The sequence below is a fragment of the Semicossyphus pulcher genome, unplaced genomic scaffold, assembly GCF_022749685.1.
Source record: "Semicossyphus pulcher isolate SPU_LCO1_2020_fin unplaced genomic scaffold, fSemPul1.0.p SCAF_11, whole genome shotgun sequence".
Taxonomy (NCBI): domain Eukaryota; kingdom Metazoa; phylum Chordata; class Actinopteri; order Labriformes; family Labridae; genus Semicossyphus; species Semicossyphus pulcher.
In genome coordinates, this window is record NW_027211615.1 from 25,383,593 (window position 1) to 25,402,631 (window position 19,039).

At 44.1% G+C, this 19,039-nt stretch overlaps 1 protein-coding gene across 1 annotated transcript in view; it reads left to right on the forward strand.

Moving 5' to 3' along the window:
* LOC138612408 (exostosin-1) overlaps positions 1-19,039 on the forward strand; it is a 260,576-nt gene that overhangs the window by 189,824 nt on the left and 51,713 nt on the right. Inside the window, exons 3-5 of the mRNA XM_069685629.1 lie at positions 2,821-2,914; positions 9,542-9,649; positions 16,289-16,408. Of these exons, the coding sequence (XP_069541730.1) occupies positions 2,821-2,914; positions 9,542-9,649; positions 16,289-16,408 (322 nt within the window). The remainder of the gene's footprint in view (positions 1-2,820; positions 2,915-9,541; positions 9,650-16,288; positions 16,409-19,039) is intronic.

The window sequence follows — 19,039 nt, forward strand, 5'->3', positions numbered from 1 at the left end:
TACTCTCTAACTAGACTCTTCTCCTCGGTCGTCCCCGGGTGGTGGAACGAGCTACCAAACTCCACTCGTTCCGCAGAGTCCCTTTCACCTTTAAGAAGAAACTAAAGACCCAGCTCTTTATGAACACCTCTGACCTTAATGATATTGATGCTATTGATGATGACGACATTGAGGATGTTGTTGATGTTGAGTCGCACTTGAAGCTGTTCGTTGGCTCTTACTGACTTCGTTCCCTCCCCTCTGTCTCGGTTGTTGCTTGTGTTGTATTAACTCTCGTCGCTCTGCTAAACGAAATTGTACCATTGTGAAGAAAGATTTACGATCAGCTGGTGCATCCCGATTTAGATGCATGTGTAAAAAACTTTGGCATAACCAGACAGGAAAACCCTTCTCTCGGGTCCCTTCACTTATTGTCGGTTCACTTGGAGGATCTGGTCCTTTCTTTTCTGGTGGTAATGCCATCACTTCTATTTCAGCTTTAGCTCAGTGTCATTATAAATGGTGCTCATGTCTCCAGGGCCCTCAGGTGTTCACTAAGCAGCTCAGGACAAAGGAGCTCTACCTTTGTCAGAATGCCCAAACCTGGCTGATTCCAATGTTCTTAATGAGCGCTAGAGATGACATCACAAAACTAATCATACAGGAAGTGAACCAAGGTCACATGACCATCATAAACAGAGGCGCTTCGGGATGAGGCGAGATTTAATTGTAGTCAAACTGTCTGTGCGTGTTTATCCCCAGATCTTTATATGTGACAGACTCTCTCTCTCTCTGTGTGAGTGTGTGTGTGTGTGTGTGTGTGAGTGTTTGTCTCAGAGGCTTTTACTATGACCTTGTCTGTGGCTGACAAACTGGACACCTGACATCTTATTTTGCTCTCTTCCCTCCAACACACACACACGCACACGCACACGAACACACACAGTGCAGTGACAGTAAGTGATATTCCAGACATCCTCTCATCACACACACACACGCACACACACACTGAGGTGTCTCGTGGTGAGGTTGCAGGGACAGTTGATCCCCAGACAGATTAGGCTGCAATCTGAAATCTCCTCAGGCCAGCCCTGAGATCATGTGCACACACACACACACGCAGGCACACACACACACACACACACACACACACACACACACACGCTGCCACACGAGCTTTAATGTCTTAGACTTGGGGAGCTTTTCAACTAGCAAGTCACTTCTGTGTGTTTGATGGGCATGTGGAGCGGCCTGGCCATCAGCGAGACTGCGATTAAGGAAAACATATATTATGTGTTTTAACTCGATCAACGTTGGCCTTCAAACACGTTCAAAGAGCTTTTGACCTTTTTCAAACAAGCAGCAACAAAGCAGCCTCTGGAGGATGTGCTGTTGCTTATAACCTTGGTGGCTACATTGGTTTAAACTGACACCTGTCCAGCTAAGCTACGTTAAAGCCAGCACTCAGCATTTTTATAGTTCTTTTACTCCTCCAACATTCATCCATCTCCTTACAGGGGGCTTTGAAATGTTTATAGCTTGATAATAACCTAAAAAAAACCGTAGAAACCCTGCAGAATCCCCTTTGTTCCCTGTGGAACCGTTTTGGACCCAAGGATACTGTCTCTCGCACTCCTGACTTCCTGTTGGGGGCTTTCATCCAGAGTGGTCATAAAGCCAGTGGTTTGGCTGGAGTTGACTGTAGGGCCTGTGGTTAAAGCATTTGTCGTAGTGTCTGTGACAAGATAGTGTTTTACACGGTTGTTAGCTCCACGGCCAACCCCCAACCTAGAGCGCCAGGTGCTGCTTTTTGTCTGGCCTCTACCCTGAAACCTGCCCGGCTTGGTTGAACCCGCTGGGGGTTTGACCCCCTGCCGGTATAGCCACCAGAGTCACGGAAGCACACAAGCCTCCCCGCCACAGGACATACCAAACATGCCAAGTGTGTAGCGCAAGGTTGAATGAACTACAGAGACATTGGCACACTCTCCTGGGCGGGTTTTGCAGGTACAGTTTGAGCAGGTAAATTGAACTTTGAGCTCAGATAAGATAACTAAGTGAATTATTTCTCCATGCCGATCCCTTTAATCCAATAGTAGAACTCAGAATCAGCCAACCCTTCAGTGAAACCTCCTCCGACCTTCCTTTATCGACCCCTAACTCACAAAAAAAGAACGCTATCGGTAAAATATTAGTGCTGGCCTTAAAACTTTTAACTCTCTTGGTGCACAAGAAAAAGCAGGATGTGAGATGAGTAGTTTCCCCCAACAAGAGCGAAACCTTCTCTAAAGGCTGCCCTTGGCGCAAGATTCTCTCTTCACATATCTTAATCAGATGAAATGTGCTCGGGGTCACTGGTGTTTGATTATGTAACAGCTGTGGACTTCTTATTCCAGCACGTTTCATTATTTATCCAGGGTGTATCTTTTGATGTGCAGAAGCTTCGACTCTGCCTTCTAGAGAAGTCGTTGAAGACGTCTTTGGTAGCCACGAAGGAGAGAGCTGTTTGGGGTTGTTCTTTGAAACGAAGACTTAGGATTTGACCATCTTTGCGTTTTGTTTTTATCAGATCTGTAGACCTTATTGGCATCTGGCAAATGTCCTGAATATGCCTGCTTTGAATTGATGAGTGCTTTTATCTTCCTCTTACTGAGGTTTACAGTCCGTCTTGTCCCTCCAAGTACAAAGTGTATCAATGCTCTCTCTTAAGATGAGTTTGTACGCCAGAAAAAGGTGATTCGTGTAAAACAATGTTTACATTTTGTACCTTTACTTTAGTGTCTTCTGTTTCTTGCTGAGGTGTACCTCTCTCATCCTCTAACCTGCTTTTTGTTTCTCTAGGTTCGACTACCAGGAGCTGCTCCATAACTCCAGCTTCTGCCTGGTGCCCCGGGGCCGACGTCTTGGATCCTTTCGCTTCCTGGAGGCCCTGCAGGTCTGTGTGGATATGAATTATGTGTGTTTGTGCTGCTTTGGATTGTGCTATTGCAAACCACTTTCTTTCCGTGTGTGTGCAAGGTGTGGACATACCACAGCCCACTACGTGAGAGTGAAGAGTTCAGTGTGCTCAAAACAAACCAACTCATAAGATGTGTCATTTAAACACGTCTAAACGCTTTGTTTTAAGCATGCTGAGGCCTTAAGCAAAGCTTATTCCATATCCAGCTTATTCCATTAGCGTGCCTAACGTTGAAAACCTTAAAGTCTTTCTCTTGGGAATAACAAGTTGCTATATGGAGCCATGCAGGGCTGACGTCAGGAGATTAGAAGTTCTGAGACCAGGTCTAAGGTCTAAATACTGGTGGAGAAATGATCAAACCTGGTATTATCTGTTTAATGTTTAATGCCTGTCAACATATTGAAAGATGAGGAGTCTAAAAGGATATGAGGACCAGACTTCCAAGCCCTCTGTGTCTCAATTGTGTTTAGTCAAACCACATAAACTCCCCCTCAGGTCATTAAATACTTCCAAATTCCAAAGAACAACACCCAAAAACAACGCCGCTGTTGTGCTCCAGATTACAAGTAAAGATTTATCAGACAGCCTGCGGATCTCCAGCTGGGAACTACGAGGAATCAAAGAGTTCTTTGCCTCTTCTACAAACAGTCATTACTATTGACAACCTGTCATCTCCCTGCCACAGAGCAGGCCCGTTCCTGCAGATACACAGCAGAGGAAAGAACGAGGAAGTTTATACACATCCTCAGACCACAGATGTGTTCATCTTTCATCTCATCAGCACCCTGTTCCTACGTGTGTCAGTGTGTTTGCACTTGGTTTTAAAATGCGTCTTGGGTGATCCAATCACAAACCACCAAGACACAGTGTGATCCGATCACTCGCATCACTTGCTAGGGTTGCTAGGCTAGGGTTTTCTGGGGCCCTTCTGACCTGATATCTTTTGGAAGCACGTCAACGGATGGATGCGGACGCACGGATGCATCTTTCAAAGACACGTCAACAATGCATTGGAAGGGGTAGCAAGCATAACCTGAACATTCCCAAACTTAAGCATGCTGTCTGACCTTTACAGAATATGTAATTGGAAAGTGAGGATACAGCAAGAACAAGGGAAGACCGCCAAAGTGAACACCTGTCGTAACCATTACTGGCATGTGTCTCCAACGTTTCAAGGTGACCACTTGTTGGCAGTAATTTCATTTTCAAGTCACAAATAACTTACTGTCAATCTCAACAATTGGAATAGGTTGTATATTTATATTTGATCGAGAAACATTTGTGTTTTCTCAAGTAGCCTTTGTGAAAGCAGCTGGCGATAGACCCGGGGCCCTTTGACCCCGTGAGGAAATTATGTAGGCAGTAACAAAGCTGAACACAAGTGGTCAGCTGAAACCCTATAGATTAAAGAGGGGGTATAATGCTGTTTCACATTTTAAGTCATATATATAATGTTACAATATAGGATGTCCATACATTGTTTCAACTCTGTAGGTAAAAGTATGTTGGAGTAATACCATGGCTTCTCAGCTCAGTCTGCAGGCTGCAGTGAACGCCAGGTTTCACATAGTTTTTTCCACACGCTGCACTTTGTGACGTCACAAAAAAATGGAGCTTGTTAAGGCAAAGTATAAAACTCTGTGAAGGGAGGTTTGTGGTAGTGTAGGGACAGATCAAACGTATGACTTTAAGCACACTCCAGTTGTTGCTAGAAGAACGGCAGTGATTTCTCAGGATTAAAAAAGTTTCAGATCGTCTAAACAGAACTTGTGCTGCTTCACAAGCAACCTCTCTAGACCGAAGAATTAAAAGCGAAGACTATTGTTAGAAAATAAAACAGAAAATAACCACAAACTAAGCATTCCTCACAACTGTCTAATGATTTCACAACGAACAAAGTGCAGCCTCAGCTGGCCAATCAGAAGAAAGTGTGCTTGTAGGGGCGAGGTTTCTTAAAGGGACTGAGCTGACGGAGTGGTTTCAGGTGGAGGCTGTATGAGGGCCTGCTACACTACTCCCCAGGTATCACAGAGTGAAGTATGAAGCTTTAATTAGAATAATATCCTCAATTTAACGATAGAAACAGTCTTTTTTCGGCTGTCCACTTGTGTTAGGATCCCCAAAACGCTCGAGTGTAAACGGGGTCAGTGTTGCCGTCTTTGACATTCAGTACCTCCACGTGTCCTGTGCTTGCTTTGGCTGTCTTCACTTATTCTTGTTGCGTCCGCACTTTCTAATCATATATTCTGTTGAGGACAGACTGCAAACTTAAGTTTAGGAATATTCAAGTTATGCTTGCTTCCACCGTCCAATGCAGGAGTCCTGCATCGTTGACGTGTCTTTCAAAAGATGCATCCGTGCAGCCGCGTCCATCCAGTGACATGCATCCAAGTTTCTGAATATCGGTGTAGGTTGTTCTTGCTTCTACTTCAGGGATTTGCAAACACGTTTTTAAGTGTTATTTAATATTTTTAGAAAATCCTACAAGAAACTGATTTCACAAATAGCTGTTTAGCAAGGAGAACAACTGGCTAAGGGAACAGCTAAATATGTCAGTTTGACGATCAGAATTGTAATAACATTATCTTACCTAGACATAAATGTAATCAACCTCATTTTACATACTCTATTAATCAGACACTACACGCATTAATAAACTATACTGTGTAACATATGTCATTTTTCATATGAAGACCCTGGGCAGAGAAGACAAACAATACGTGTGAATGTTGAGCTTTTAACCGAATGTATTAACAAAGAAGAGATTGGACTTAGTGGTGACGTTGAAAAATCAAGGACATTTTCTTCCGAAAGACGCAGAAAGTACTGGAAAGAATGAGCGGCAGAACAAATGAACGATACTTTTAATTAAACGCTCCTTTTTTCAAAGCATGCCAATTATATTAATGGCTTTTTCAGCAAATCAGACCCGTTTGGCAGAGAGGTGAGAAAAGAAAGAGGAAAGAAAGTTCCCTGTGCGAAGGTGAACCAATCACCAGAACTCAGAGGTCAGCGGGGGAGAGAAAAACAAAGAGACATGTAAGAGAAGAAAAACGAGGAAAGAAGAGAGAAAGTCATCTCGCAAAGCCAGACTAATCAGAGCGGGGAGAATTTGCGTAGACAGGTCACTGATCATGCACTCGGCATTTTGTGAATCTCCTTTAATCTCTCGGCTTCACTTGATGGAGAATCCAGGCGAACTTGAACTTTAAATGAAAATACCCGACTTATTGAATTTTCTTTCCTTCTTCTCTGACACTTCTCCTCTTCTTCAGACCGCATATACAAATCCCGCCATACAGCCCGTCGTTCATATCAAACCACAACTCATTTAAGAGGTGACACTCTTATTGAGTGAGACTCTTATTCTGAATATGTCTTATCTAAACACAAAATGAATGCTTCTATTTAAACTCTGATGTTTCGTCAGGAAATGGAAGAACATTTAGTGTTTAGTGATGTTTGTGTTTGGCAAGATCTTTGATGGTTCAAAAGAACGTGGGCGCCGATTTAGCTCCGCAGTTAGCTAAACTGCCCGCATACAGAGGTTAAAGTCCTTGATGCGACGGCCTTTCCATCACTATCCTCTTTCCTCTCTATCAATAAAATCATAAAAGGCCAAAGAAAGAAAGAGACTTGGATGTTGCCACCGTGCTCACTTACTGGTTTGTGGACTACAGTTTTGAAGCCTTGAGTTTGCTTGAGTTTTGGCGGCCACCATCTTGGCTTTTTGAAACTAGAAGTGACCACATTCGGGTGGATAGACATTGCTACGACTTTATCTTCGATCACCAGGTGGTCACACCCTCAAGCGTATTGATTTATCAACTTTTTCTTCTAAATAGGACAACAGTTTACTAGGTTCTACGCTAATTGGCGATCACACTGGAAGGAAGGAGTTCTACGACCAATGAAGTGATTGCACCTCCCCCAATCAAGACACCAGACACCAACAAGTGCTGGTTATTTTTTTGGCTTTATAAGAAAGGACAGCTGAAGATGGACAGGAAATATGGGGAGTAGAGATGATCGTCAAACCTGTCATCAGCATGACGGGGACTGTGGCCTCTGTACACGGAGCGCCGACAAGTCCTATGAGCTCAACTCCTGCTGTAATAAAGATGTTAACGTGACGAATGAGACCATAAACTAATTAGAAAAATGTTTACTAAGGTTATAAACCAAGTGAGAATTTCTCATAGACTTCTGTACAGTCAGACTCCTTTTTACAACCAGTGGAGTCGCCCCCTGCTGGCCTTTAGACATCATGCATAGGCATCACTTTTCAGACCCCGAGGCTATGTCGCTTCTTCCAACAGTCTGTGTCTTTAAGGCACAACCTATAAACTGTGTTATAACCACCTTTACGCTCAAACGTTGGAAGCTCCTTCAGGCTTAACTCCTCATTCCCATCACCTAAAGGTTAAAAACAACACAGCTTTGCAAACTTAACCACTTTAACCACTCAGCTAAGTCATCTCTGCTGAAAAAGCAAAGAGAGGGAACTCTCTCTTTACAGGACTTTCCATAAAACCTGCTTTCTTAGATAACAGGCTTTGGCTAATTCCCATCACGGTTCATTTAATATTTCTTATATTGAAGCTGAGGATATAAACAAAGTACACCACAGGCTTATGGATTTGCAATGAACTCTGCAAAGTAAAAGAAATTATCGTGAAAACAACATTTCCCCTTTAAACACGGTTTAACAGTGCAGCTGACGGCACAATCAACTTCTGTCCATTAATGACGAAACGTTTAAAGAATCGAATTTACAGCCACGCAGAAACTCCTGTGGGGACTGAAAACTGCTCCTGATGAATTAAGTCACATTAATGAATCCTCTAAATATTGATGCACACTGGGAAATAAATAAATACTCTTTAGTTTGTCCTTAATCTGTTTTGGCAGCTTCAGTTGTTTCTGAAAAACTTGGAACAATTTGAAAGAGTCTCATCAGAGAGAAAGTACCTAAGAGGATAAATCCCTCAGTGGAAGGACAAACAGATCCCGCCCAGTGCTCTGCTTTCCACTTCTGCTTAAACTTTATGGTGCAGCTGTGATACTTCTCACTGTGCAAAACTTGTCAACAGAGAATTTATAATTATTTTTTAAAGAAAAACAATCCTCTGAGAAGATATGACACATGATTTGCTGCAGAGTTTAAAATAGGATCCTTGTGTGCATCAGCTGCATCTCACTTCACACTAAGGGCGAAAGATTTCTGTAACGGGGTTTAGTCCTTGTTTCCTGTTGGTGTGAGACTGGATGTGTGTGCATGGTTAGCCATGGTTTCCTGTTTAGAAAATAAGTCTTCATCAACTGAGAAAATTCAGCAAATTAGTCCCACACATGTCAACATAGCATTTATTTACTGTCTCCACTAAGCATATCTACTCTTTCGTATCATACTGTTGTTAAACTCCTGTGTATAGATTTTTAATTGGAAAAAATACCAGCATTTAAATGTTCCCTGATTAATTCTGTAATGACATGAAAAATATCTTTATCTACAAAAGTCACAGTTTAAGTGGTAACGCCTTCATCTGAGCGTCAAGTTTGTTTCTTCTTCTTTGGATTTTCACTTATTGTTGAAGTTGTATCTGTAGTCATCCATCTTTTCTTTGTTTGTTCAGCCATAGTAGATTACTGTTTACTCGCAACACTTGCAGAGACCGGAAAAGCAGCCGCTTAGCTCCGCCTACCCTCTCTGGCAAAATGCAAAACGCTTCACTAAATCAAGCACAGTTAGTTCAGGCAGGCCACAACGTCAAGCTCTACATTAGCTGTCAACAGCGAGCCATCCAATCCTCAATCAGCTCTATACCAGCTTCCTTTGCTGGCTGGTTTGCAACCCACCTCCACCCCAGCTCCTCCCATCAGGCTGTGTCCGAAATCTATCATTGTCATTCATGCTGTTCTGTTCGGGGGGTCTTTGCCACTGCGCTCCCTGCTATAGCCTTCATGATGGCTCGTGCAGGGCAGGAAGGTGTGCTCTTCCTGCCTCGGGCTTTCCACGCAAGCATGTGGAAGAGCAGGGGGTCCCAGAACAGCACCATGCCGCCAAATATAACTTGTACAAAGTTAATAAAGATTATTTTGACAAAAGGGTCCTGACTGAACTCGGCACCGCTTGTAGTTTTTCTGCAAAAGTCGCACCAATCACCCAGTCCGTAGTTCTGCAAATGCAAAGGCTTTCATCAGTGGGCCATAGACTCAATCACTATTGTGTTACCTCATTCGGCGATAGATAGTGATTTAACAGATTTATTTTGAGATTATTACTTTAAAGAACCAACAAAAGAAAATGTGCTACATCGAAGATAGTCCAATAAGTTAGTTTGAGCTCAAGTCCCGCCTCTGACCAGGGTGGCCAATCAGATGTCTGGGAGGCCATGCCACCGCAGACCAGCGCCTGGAAACACCCCATGCACTAGAGTACTGTTAGGTAGATCCATTTCTAAAGTCAGTCTTTGACAATGGCTAAAGCTTTCTATTCCTGCATTCTTTTTTTAATTTAATTCACTGCCCCTTTTATAATTTGTCTTACAGCTAAATAAACGTTTTGTTTTGTGTTTTTCTCATCTCTGCCTTTCCTAACAGGCGGCGTGTATCCCGGTTATTCTGAGTAACGGCTGGGAGCTTCCCTTCTCTGAGGTCATCGACTGGAGGAAAGCCGCCATCATTGGAGACGAGAGACTGCTGTTACAGGTACAGATAAAGAAATGGATAGTTGACAGAGTGGATGAGTTTGAAAAAAGATCAGATAAGCCTTTAATTAATCTAAAGATTTAGACATTTTTAAAATTCGAATTATTTTCTATGTGGTTGTCAGTAAACTCTTCAGGCGACATCAAATAAATCACACGTAACAAAATCCCTGGAGCTGAGGCTGACACGTTGACATGAGTGTCACATGGAATCAAAAAGACGTGAAAAATGTTATTCCGGGAAGAAAAAATGTCATCACTACATCATTTTATCCTTTAAGACATTTGAGTGAAATCGTGTCACAATTAGCACAGCAATTCTTGAGATATGGCTGTGAAAGGTTTTTTGGAGATTGACCTTTGACCTTGACCAAAGATAGGAGGGCTTGACAGGAAGCAAATTGTTCATTATTACATTTACTGGAGGAACCATAGACTGTATAAAAAGATGGACGACATGACAGTTCCCTCAAAGTGAAGCCAAACCCTCTCTATCGCCCCCTGCTGACTGGCTGCAGTACAGGTCATAAAGCCCGCCTCCTCCATGTTAACAGATGGGACATGAGTGAAACTATAAAATCAAAATACAAGTCAAATACATTTTTCTCAAACATGGTTTCTGTCATTATAGTTAGTTCTTATCCTGCTGATTTATGTCCAAGTGTTCATTTTTCTGACAAGTTTATTTTTAATTAGTTATTTGATGCTGTCAAAATTATGAGCTCTGTTGACAAATCCAGCTCCTGCAGCCGATCTGTTCCGGATTAGCAAGAGGAACGGCGAGAGGAGACGTAACTAAAACAATCACTACAGTCGTTGAAGTTTCCATACCTGTGAACTTTAACCTCAGACCAACACAAGAAGCTGTTCTGCTGTTAAACACGCCGACATGTGTGATCTTTGCCGGGTTTTTGGGTCATTTAAGTGTGTTCTGGTTAGCGGAAGTGGCTACGGCGGCTCCACCCTCCGATCTTTACTGCGCAGACTCTGGCTCCAAATGATGTCATCATTGCAAGATGGCAGCGCTTCTCACAGCGGGTATTTTGGCGTTAATTTGAGTGGATGGAGATGCATCGTCAGTCATTGGAAGGAACACGCTGCGGCAAAGTAACCTGGATGACGGGGGCAAACCGTCCTCACACTGTACAGCATGAGGAGATAAAATGTGGCCTTTCAGCGGGGGCTAATTCAGTGTCTGGGAGCTGAAATGCCAACATCTTCCCTGATGTAATTGTCATCCGTGGCTCCAGATCCCCCCCCGGAGCAATCTCACAGATCCAGCTGGGGCGGATTCAAACACAGAGGCCAGACCGCACACAGAAGGAGAATCTCTATTAGCATGTTTGGGAACAGATGTGGGCCTCAGAATCTGATACGAGCTCCCATTGTCAACAGCTTTCTCACGCGTAATTTTTACAGAGGCCGAGGAGGAGCTCGCAGCTTTTACTCTGCAAACTCACTTCATCAGGAGAATATTTCCTCTGTTGAAATCTATTTTAGTTTAGTCACATTACACAAATACAGCGGGTGGAAATGTTAATGATGTAAAGCAGGAAACCTGAGTTTCAGCTGCGTATTAAACCATTAGCATCTGTCAATACATAACCGACGTGCAGTCGTTGAGTTCAGCTCAGAGAGAAGATGGAATATAATTACAGTCATGTGGCTTTTAGTACATTTTATGTCTCTCTGACATGACAGCTGTGATATTCACAGTCACTCACACCTCCGCCAGGAACTATTTTTATCCGAGGCGGATTATTCTACGATTGGATCGCCTCCTGCTCCCTTTAATTACAGCAGCGGGCCGAGCGCGTGATATTTACTTTCTCTAATTACTCCCTGAATTAGTGTGTGCCACCTGCATGACCCGCTCCGCCCCCAGATCAGCCGCACACAGGTGTGAAAGTTTCTGTGTGTGTGTGTGTGTGTGTGTGTGTGTGTGTCTCTTTAATTAATGGTTGCAAACCCTCTATTAGCTCCGAGCGATGATGATGATTTAATTATTCTCTGTGAACGACACTGTAGCAGACAAGCCATCATTAAAAGAGTTGTGATGTTGGCTTTCAGATTAAATGTAGTTTTATTATTTAACATTAAGTGAGACACAGAGGCGGTAATGTTTAGTTTGTTCGCTTCAACAGATCAAAACCTTCAAAGTAAAAGCATGATAATTGTTGGTTACGTTAATATGTCAATATTTAGTGTTCTGACAGAGTAAAATAACAAACATTTATTACAGAGATTAAATAAAACAAATGCTTTCCCATTCATCTGTCATGTTTTCATGCAGACATATGATGAATAATTAATAATAATAATATATTTTCTTTACATAGCGCTTTAAACGGTACTCAAAGGCACTTTACATGAAAGAAAGAACAGAAGCAACAATAGCAAAGACATTAGGAACATATACAATGAAAATAATAATAATAATAAGAGATCAAAGGTTAAAAGCAGATTTAAATAGGTGGGTTTAGAGTTTGAAAGGAAGGATGTGAGGGAGAGGGTCTGAGGTGTTGGGGGAGAGAGTTCCAGAGGGAGGGGGCAGCGATGGAGAAGGCTCTTTCCCCCCAGGTCCAGCGTTTGGCTCGGGTGAGAGGAGGTTGGCATCAGTAGATCTCACCCCTCGATCCCACAGGATCCGTCTGCAGCGCGTTCCGTCTGCGCCCACACGTGAGCGTCACGGCAGCATCGATTTTGCAATCTACACGGGCTGCGGCTACAGCAAAGATGAGTCTCGAAGTCAGCCAATGGTAGTTACGGTTCCTGGCCATAAATAGGGCCAGTCAGCCGGAAACGGTAGAAGAAGACAACTTTACAACCGACTAATTTTTTAATTGTCAAACGAGAATGAATTAATAGGACTGGTTTACCCAGATGTTGAGGAAATGTACAGATTCATTGCTCTGTCAAATTAGCCTTCTCATCGAGCCGATCAATAACTTCAAAAGGAAACTGAAATCAAAGTTTGCCAAAATGAAGAGATCAGTCAGTGGCTTTCTACGCTTCACTGACGCGCAGCGGCGGGGAAAAATAGACCTGACGTGTAAAACGAAGGCAACGGTGGAAAATGACTCGCGCAGCAGACACTGCTTGAGGAGATTGCAGCATTGAATCACATTGGAGCGGCTCTGTGCAAAAATACGCTTCAAATACGATGCCTGTGTAGATTCTCCTTAAGAGCCCGTGTTGTATTGTTGTCATGGAAACTGCTTCTGCCCAGCTCATGGTCAGATTGTTGGCACAATAAAGAGCTGTAAAGGTTATACTGCGTCTGTCACTGCTGTTCTCAGGCTGCAGAGTTACAGATTATGGGCCGTAAACGAGGCTGTGCAATGACAGTCGATACAGTCAAAGGCAGACGTACAGCAGGCTACACGCCGAGAGAAGTCGAGTAACGAGTCGCAAAGGGGGTTTAATTTTTGGTAAAGTATAATGACTCGTTACTTTTCTCAGTAGGGAACGCAGTAACGCAACAAGTTACTTTTAAAAGTAATGATACCCAACACTGACAGGAACAAATACAAAGTCAAACACATGCTAACTGCTTTAACACAGATTTCACTGAACACACACGACCTCACACTTTGACCCTGCAGTCTGGTCAAGATAGTCTGTCGCCGAATTTAGTCGCCCCACATTGTTTTCTCTCCTCCTTCAGAGCAACTTTCACCATGACAACAAAATATTAGAGGAAGCTCGGTAAGGAAAAGTGCCTAATAGAGGGTACCTTAATGCACCGGTGTAGCTCAGCGGTTAAATCGTGCGTCCCATATACCGAGGCTGCAGTCCTCGATGCGGCCGCTCCAGGTACGGCCCTTTGCCGCGTGTCATCCCAACTCTCTCTTCCCCTGTTCCCGACACTTTCCACGGTCCGCTCTCTCTAAATAAAAGCATGAAACGTTAAGTGTCCAATAGAACTGAGTATTGCGTGTTAAAAGATGCATCATATGTGAGCTTTTATAAATACGAGTTGGACCAGGCAGGTCCATGGCTGTGGCAGACACCTTAAAGCGGCTTCAATTGTGTCATTCAGCACTGGGACAGCTGGGAAGGTGGTGAGGGTCCAGTCAGCTTCAGGAAGGAAGTGTCAGAAGAGCCTCTTTCAAGCTTATGATTTATTAAACTGAACACCTTAAGAACACCTTTAAAGCACTGAGTGATCCGGTGTAAATGTTTGTACAGTGTAAGCACAAGACGACGTCTGTGGTTGGTAAACACTTCGTGGATGCGCTCCCTCTTTGTCTCTGTGTCACACTCACACTGAGTCTCTCTGTCCGACACGTCGCAGCTCCAGCACCTGCTGCGAGCTGAATCTCATTACTTTCAATTACATCACCGAGAGCTGCAATACCTGCCTGTTTAATATGGAGAGTCTTTATTCCCCCCGTGGAGAGCAGACGCGCGCACGCACGCACACATCGCAGCGCCCCTGCTGAGAAACATAAACACTATTAGAGTCAATGGAGGGGAAGAGAATGGAGCTGATTTGATTGCTGTTGTTTATATTCCTCCTCAGAGAGACGAACAATTAAAGCTCGCTCTGCTGTCGACAGATGACGTGAACAGAAGCACAATCCTCCTGAATGTGTCTGAAGACCCCGCCGTGATCGTGACGTTTTCTGGGACTCCATATTTGGAGTTTCCCTTCAGTTTTCAGGAAGTGACCGTCCATTCTTTTAACTGGTTAAAACAGGGGTGAAAAGTCAACAATCAGGGAGTATGTCAGTGCAGTGATCGGTGTCCTTCTGCATTTGGAAAAAATATTCTTATATTAAATATATTAGAAACACCCTCCCTCCACAGACAGAGTAAGCCCTACTGAGCTGTTGCCTACACACTCAGCCGGATGGCCCTCTGGCACCTGGCTGCCTCCTCTCTCCTGCTCTTTATACTCTGGTCCTTGATTGGTAAGTTGACACAGGTGAGCTTAATCACCTGCTGCAGCAAAGGGGAGAGCAGCACCTGAGGAGCTCACAGGAGACAGACACAAGAAAACGCAAAGAACTATGGCATGTAACACTAACATGTACCGTCCCTCCGGTCGCTAACCCTCTGGTCGCTACATGACCCGAACCCGCGTTCTTTGATGCTGCTTGTACGATTTCGCCATTGGAACTCTATTCCAAACTGGTCAGACATTTGAGAGCGTCACGGTTTTACATGTCAGAATACAAAAATATCTCCAGCTTAATGTGACCACATGATGCTTTTCTGAGTTTTATGTCATTGTAGATTAAGGATCTTTGTGTTTCCAACAGTTGGCACGACATAACAATAATGTGAAGACTGCAGAGCAAAAGGAACGAGGCTAACTGTGATTGTACAGTTCCTTTTGGAAAGTAATGTAACAACCTGTGAACGTTGAGTGCTGGTATAAAATCCAGGTAAAATTGTTTTATACTTAATAAGGGTGCCTCCCTTTGGAGGTTTTCCGGGCACGTCCAACTGGGAGGAGACCCCGGGACAGACCCAGAGCTCACTGGAGGGAGCCCGGGGACGCCTCGGGATACCCCAGGAGGAGCTGGAAAACGTTGCTGGGGAGAGGGACGCTTGCTTGGACTGCTGCCACCGCAACCCGACCCCGGATAAGCAGAAGATAATGGATAGATGGATATATTTCTAAAACACATATTAGCAAAGACAGGTAACCGTTAGCTACTTGTACCGCATGAGGAGAGGTTTAATGAGAGACAGAGCCGAGCAGCTGAGGACTACAGGATTGTCTTTCAGCTCTGGTTCTGAGCACCATCAGTCACTGTGCCTCTACAGGTCTGCACTTAAACTTTCAGTGAAGAGTTGTTGGCTTTGAGACCGGGCCAGCAGAAGTGTTGAAGGCCCTGAACCTCTTAACCTCGCATCATCAAGGAGGTCGTCTCCGAGCTGAGCGCGAAGGCCGGATCCCGCTGCATCCTCCCGGCGTATTAGCTCCGTGTTCAGGCTGGCAGCATCCTTGTTTCTGTTGATTTCATCCCTGCACTGCCTCTCCCCGAGGGCGTCACTGCTGCAGGACACGAGCCAGCTGCTCGCGTCGTCCATGACAATGTGAGCAGGGACTTCAGGAGCGGGGCTGCTGAGCGTGTTGGTACATCCACACCGCAGAACTCCCTGAAGCAGATGAACAAGCTGCAGCAGAGACGGAAAAGTTTACTCACGATTATTTTGATGTCATGATTCTTCAGTTTAGTTTTGACTAAACTGCAATGAATAAAAAAAAGTGATACTTTGGATACCACTGCTTTGATCCTGTTTTTAATGGCGCCTTCTTGTTCCCTCCTGTCTTGATCGTTGCTTGTGTTGTGTTAAGATGTACGTCGCGTTGGACAAAAGTGGACACTTAATACTAGCCTATGATAGGGTTTGTATTCAGTATGAGAGACGGCAGCAGGTGGTCTGATCACCATACCGTCCTGGGGACAGGTTATTTGTAGACGGAGCGAGATGTGGAGGAAGAATTCCCTCTCATCTTCTCTGCATGACGACTAAATTACTCATGCTTCCTCCACCTGTCTGCCTGCCCGTGTAATCCACACGCACACACCGATTCTCCTCCTCTCTCTCTTTTACCGTTGTTTGAAATCTGACTGAATCTGTCTCACTGTCAGTTTTTGTCTTCTTGCGTCTCGTCCTCCAGGTTCCCTCCATTACCCGGTCCGTGGGCCATGACAGGATCCTGGCGCTCCGCCAGCAGACTCAGTTCCTCTGGGACGCCTACTTTTCTTCTGTAGCCAAAATCGTCTTAACTACTCTGGAGGTAAGCTGGGGGAAAAAGCGGCCTTAATGGGACGTTTTGGATTTAGTTTTGTCAGGAGAGCTTTGTTCAATCAAGCAGACTGCTACATCTTGTTTCGTACTCCACATCGCCGCTGGCTATATCGTACCTCCAGCAGATCTACTGTCAGAGGAAGTCTCTCTCCAGCTGTCAGTTGGATTTTCCTTTTTCCTTTTTTTTTTTTTTTTACCGTTTTTATCCCCCAAAAAATGTTGACTGAATGTTTTCCTTCCTCTGCAGAAATATTCTGCTTCATAGTTCTACCTCGGAGTATAACCCAGGGAAGTAAATAGGGGTTGTTGGTCTTGCTTACGGGCACCAAAAAAAGTATTTATTGATAGAGTGTGTTTTATCTTTCAGAAGAAAAATCTATTCTATCATATTTATTGTAGCATCTTATTCACTCCTCGCCATTCCACTGTTCTTGTTTAATTTCATTGTAATTTTTAATACATATTTATCTGTTGGTGTAATAGGGGGTGTGTTTAGACCCAATAGCAGCACACGGTGAAACAGGGATCGTGGGTAATGATGACATTTCCAAATGTTTCAGCAGGTACAGGTACAAACAGGCAGGTGAAGACAGAATTCAGAGGCTTCAGGGCGCGATCAGACACAACAAGTTTTACGCCAGGGACACACCGGACGCGGAAGTGTCCTTTTGTCGCCCATGTTAACCGATTGTGTCGTTCACAACAGACGCGCCGCGGCCGGCTCGCGCCCTGCAGCGATCGTTTCGGCGTCTGGTCTATTTTTTGCACGAGCCGCAAGCGATCATGTCAATCCTTGCAGGAAGTCACACATGAAACAACGAGAGAATCCGGTCAATTTTCAAAATTAAAACAATTTTCAAAATAAAACACAGCGATTGACAAATGTGATGTTATATTTGTGTGCTTCAACTTCAACTCAAAGCAGAAAAGTGCCCGACGTCATGGGCGTTTTTTGTCATTGTCCAATCGGATGAATGTAGAGGCGGAGCTTCTGTCAGTTTACAATATAACAGTTAGGTAAATGACAGCTATGATTCGGTGGTTGCCTTGACAACATTAGAAAAAAAAGGCGCAGCGAGCTGCTCTTTTTTTTAACTGTAGGCTTCAACTAAAAAGGCAGTGCTGTGCGCCTCGCGTTTTACAGCCTGCAAACGGCACTCTGTCTGATCGGGCCCTGAGGCTGTAGCAGTCTTTGGACTGAGCTGGGGGCTCTGGCTGGGTGAGCCAGTCCAGGAGAAGGTGGGACCCAAAAGGTGACAAGGTTAGAGTCTGAGCCACAGTAAGCAAAGTAGCATCATAGTAGGGAAACACAAAGCAGCCAGAGCAGACAGGAAGCAGGAACACTGAGGCAGAACTCGTGGTCGGGGACAGAAGGTTGGGGGGATTTACGGGATTACGACAGGGCAGGCAGGTGAGAGGCAAACGGGGTTGGCAACGGGGAATCAGTCCGAGTGCGAGTGTGAGTGCTGGAAAGTCTTGCATGAGTGGCGAAGAACAATCAGTGAGTGTGAGAGCAGGAGAGGCTTATATACTGGCTTAATTACTACAAGCTGATGAGGTGAGCGTGGCAGAGTGGAGCAGAGGAGACTCGGTTTTGGTCTCCACCACCTTTTGTATACTCTATTATGTTCATTAGCTAGTCTAAGTTACAGTTGCGTTGTCAGAGCTTTTAGCTGTAACGAGCTGCCTGCTGTATCTGCAGACATGGTTTAGAAAATGTGTACAAGTAGAAACAGTGACGTTGGAAGGCATGAAACTAAAACAACGACCTGGAAGATGCTAAATAGTCAGCAGGGCAGAAGGGTCGGTAAACATGCGACACCTTTGCGATTACACATCATATTTTAATCCAATGTTAAAATAAAATTATGGATTACTTCAGCTTTAAATGATTTTAATCCTTTACGGTTACATGAACATTCGAAAAGTGAAACATGACACTGAAAACAGGTTTTGAGACATCTTATTGACACGCAGAATTATCAAGACCAAAATGTTAAAACGACTAAAACTTGTGCTTTTTCTTTTGTATATATTTAATAAAAATATAACTGACATTATATCTCGGGCACTGAGAGGAACACTGAGAAAAGAGAAAAGTTGATTTTAACTCGACGTATCGACTGGAAACAAGATTTTTGACGCCTGAAAACTAACAATGTGAGCATGAGAGGCGGTGTGAAGAGCCAAATGTGAAGGAGGTCTGCACTGCCTGTCAGCCCTCAGGTTGGAGAGGCTGCTCTATGTGTGTGTGTGTGTGTGTGTGTGTGTGGGTGTGTGTGTGCCTGCTCTCAACACCACAGAGCTGGAGGCTGGCTCATTAAATGACCTCGCCGGCTCAAGTCGAGAAGATGAACTTGTCTCGTCGAGCCTTCCTGCTCTGGTTTTATTCTCTAGTTCACTTCCTCACAGCCTTGATTCCTTCCTCAGGGACTATTTTCTCTCAGCAGCGTCTTTGAATGCAGACACAGAACATCATAATGGCCTTTATTATCACCATCAGCAGCAGCAGCACATAAACAACAGTCTAATTATTATGACCCCGTATAGAACATATTACTGTTTTCATCCATTATCTCCTCCACAAATAACAATCTATATCACCTTCATAACTGCAGCA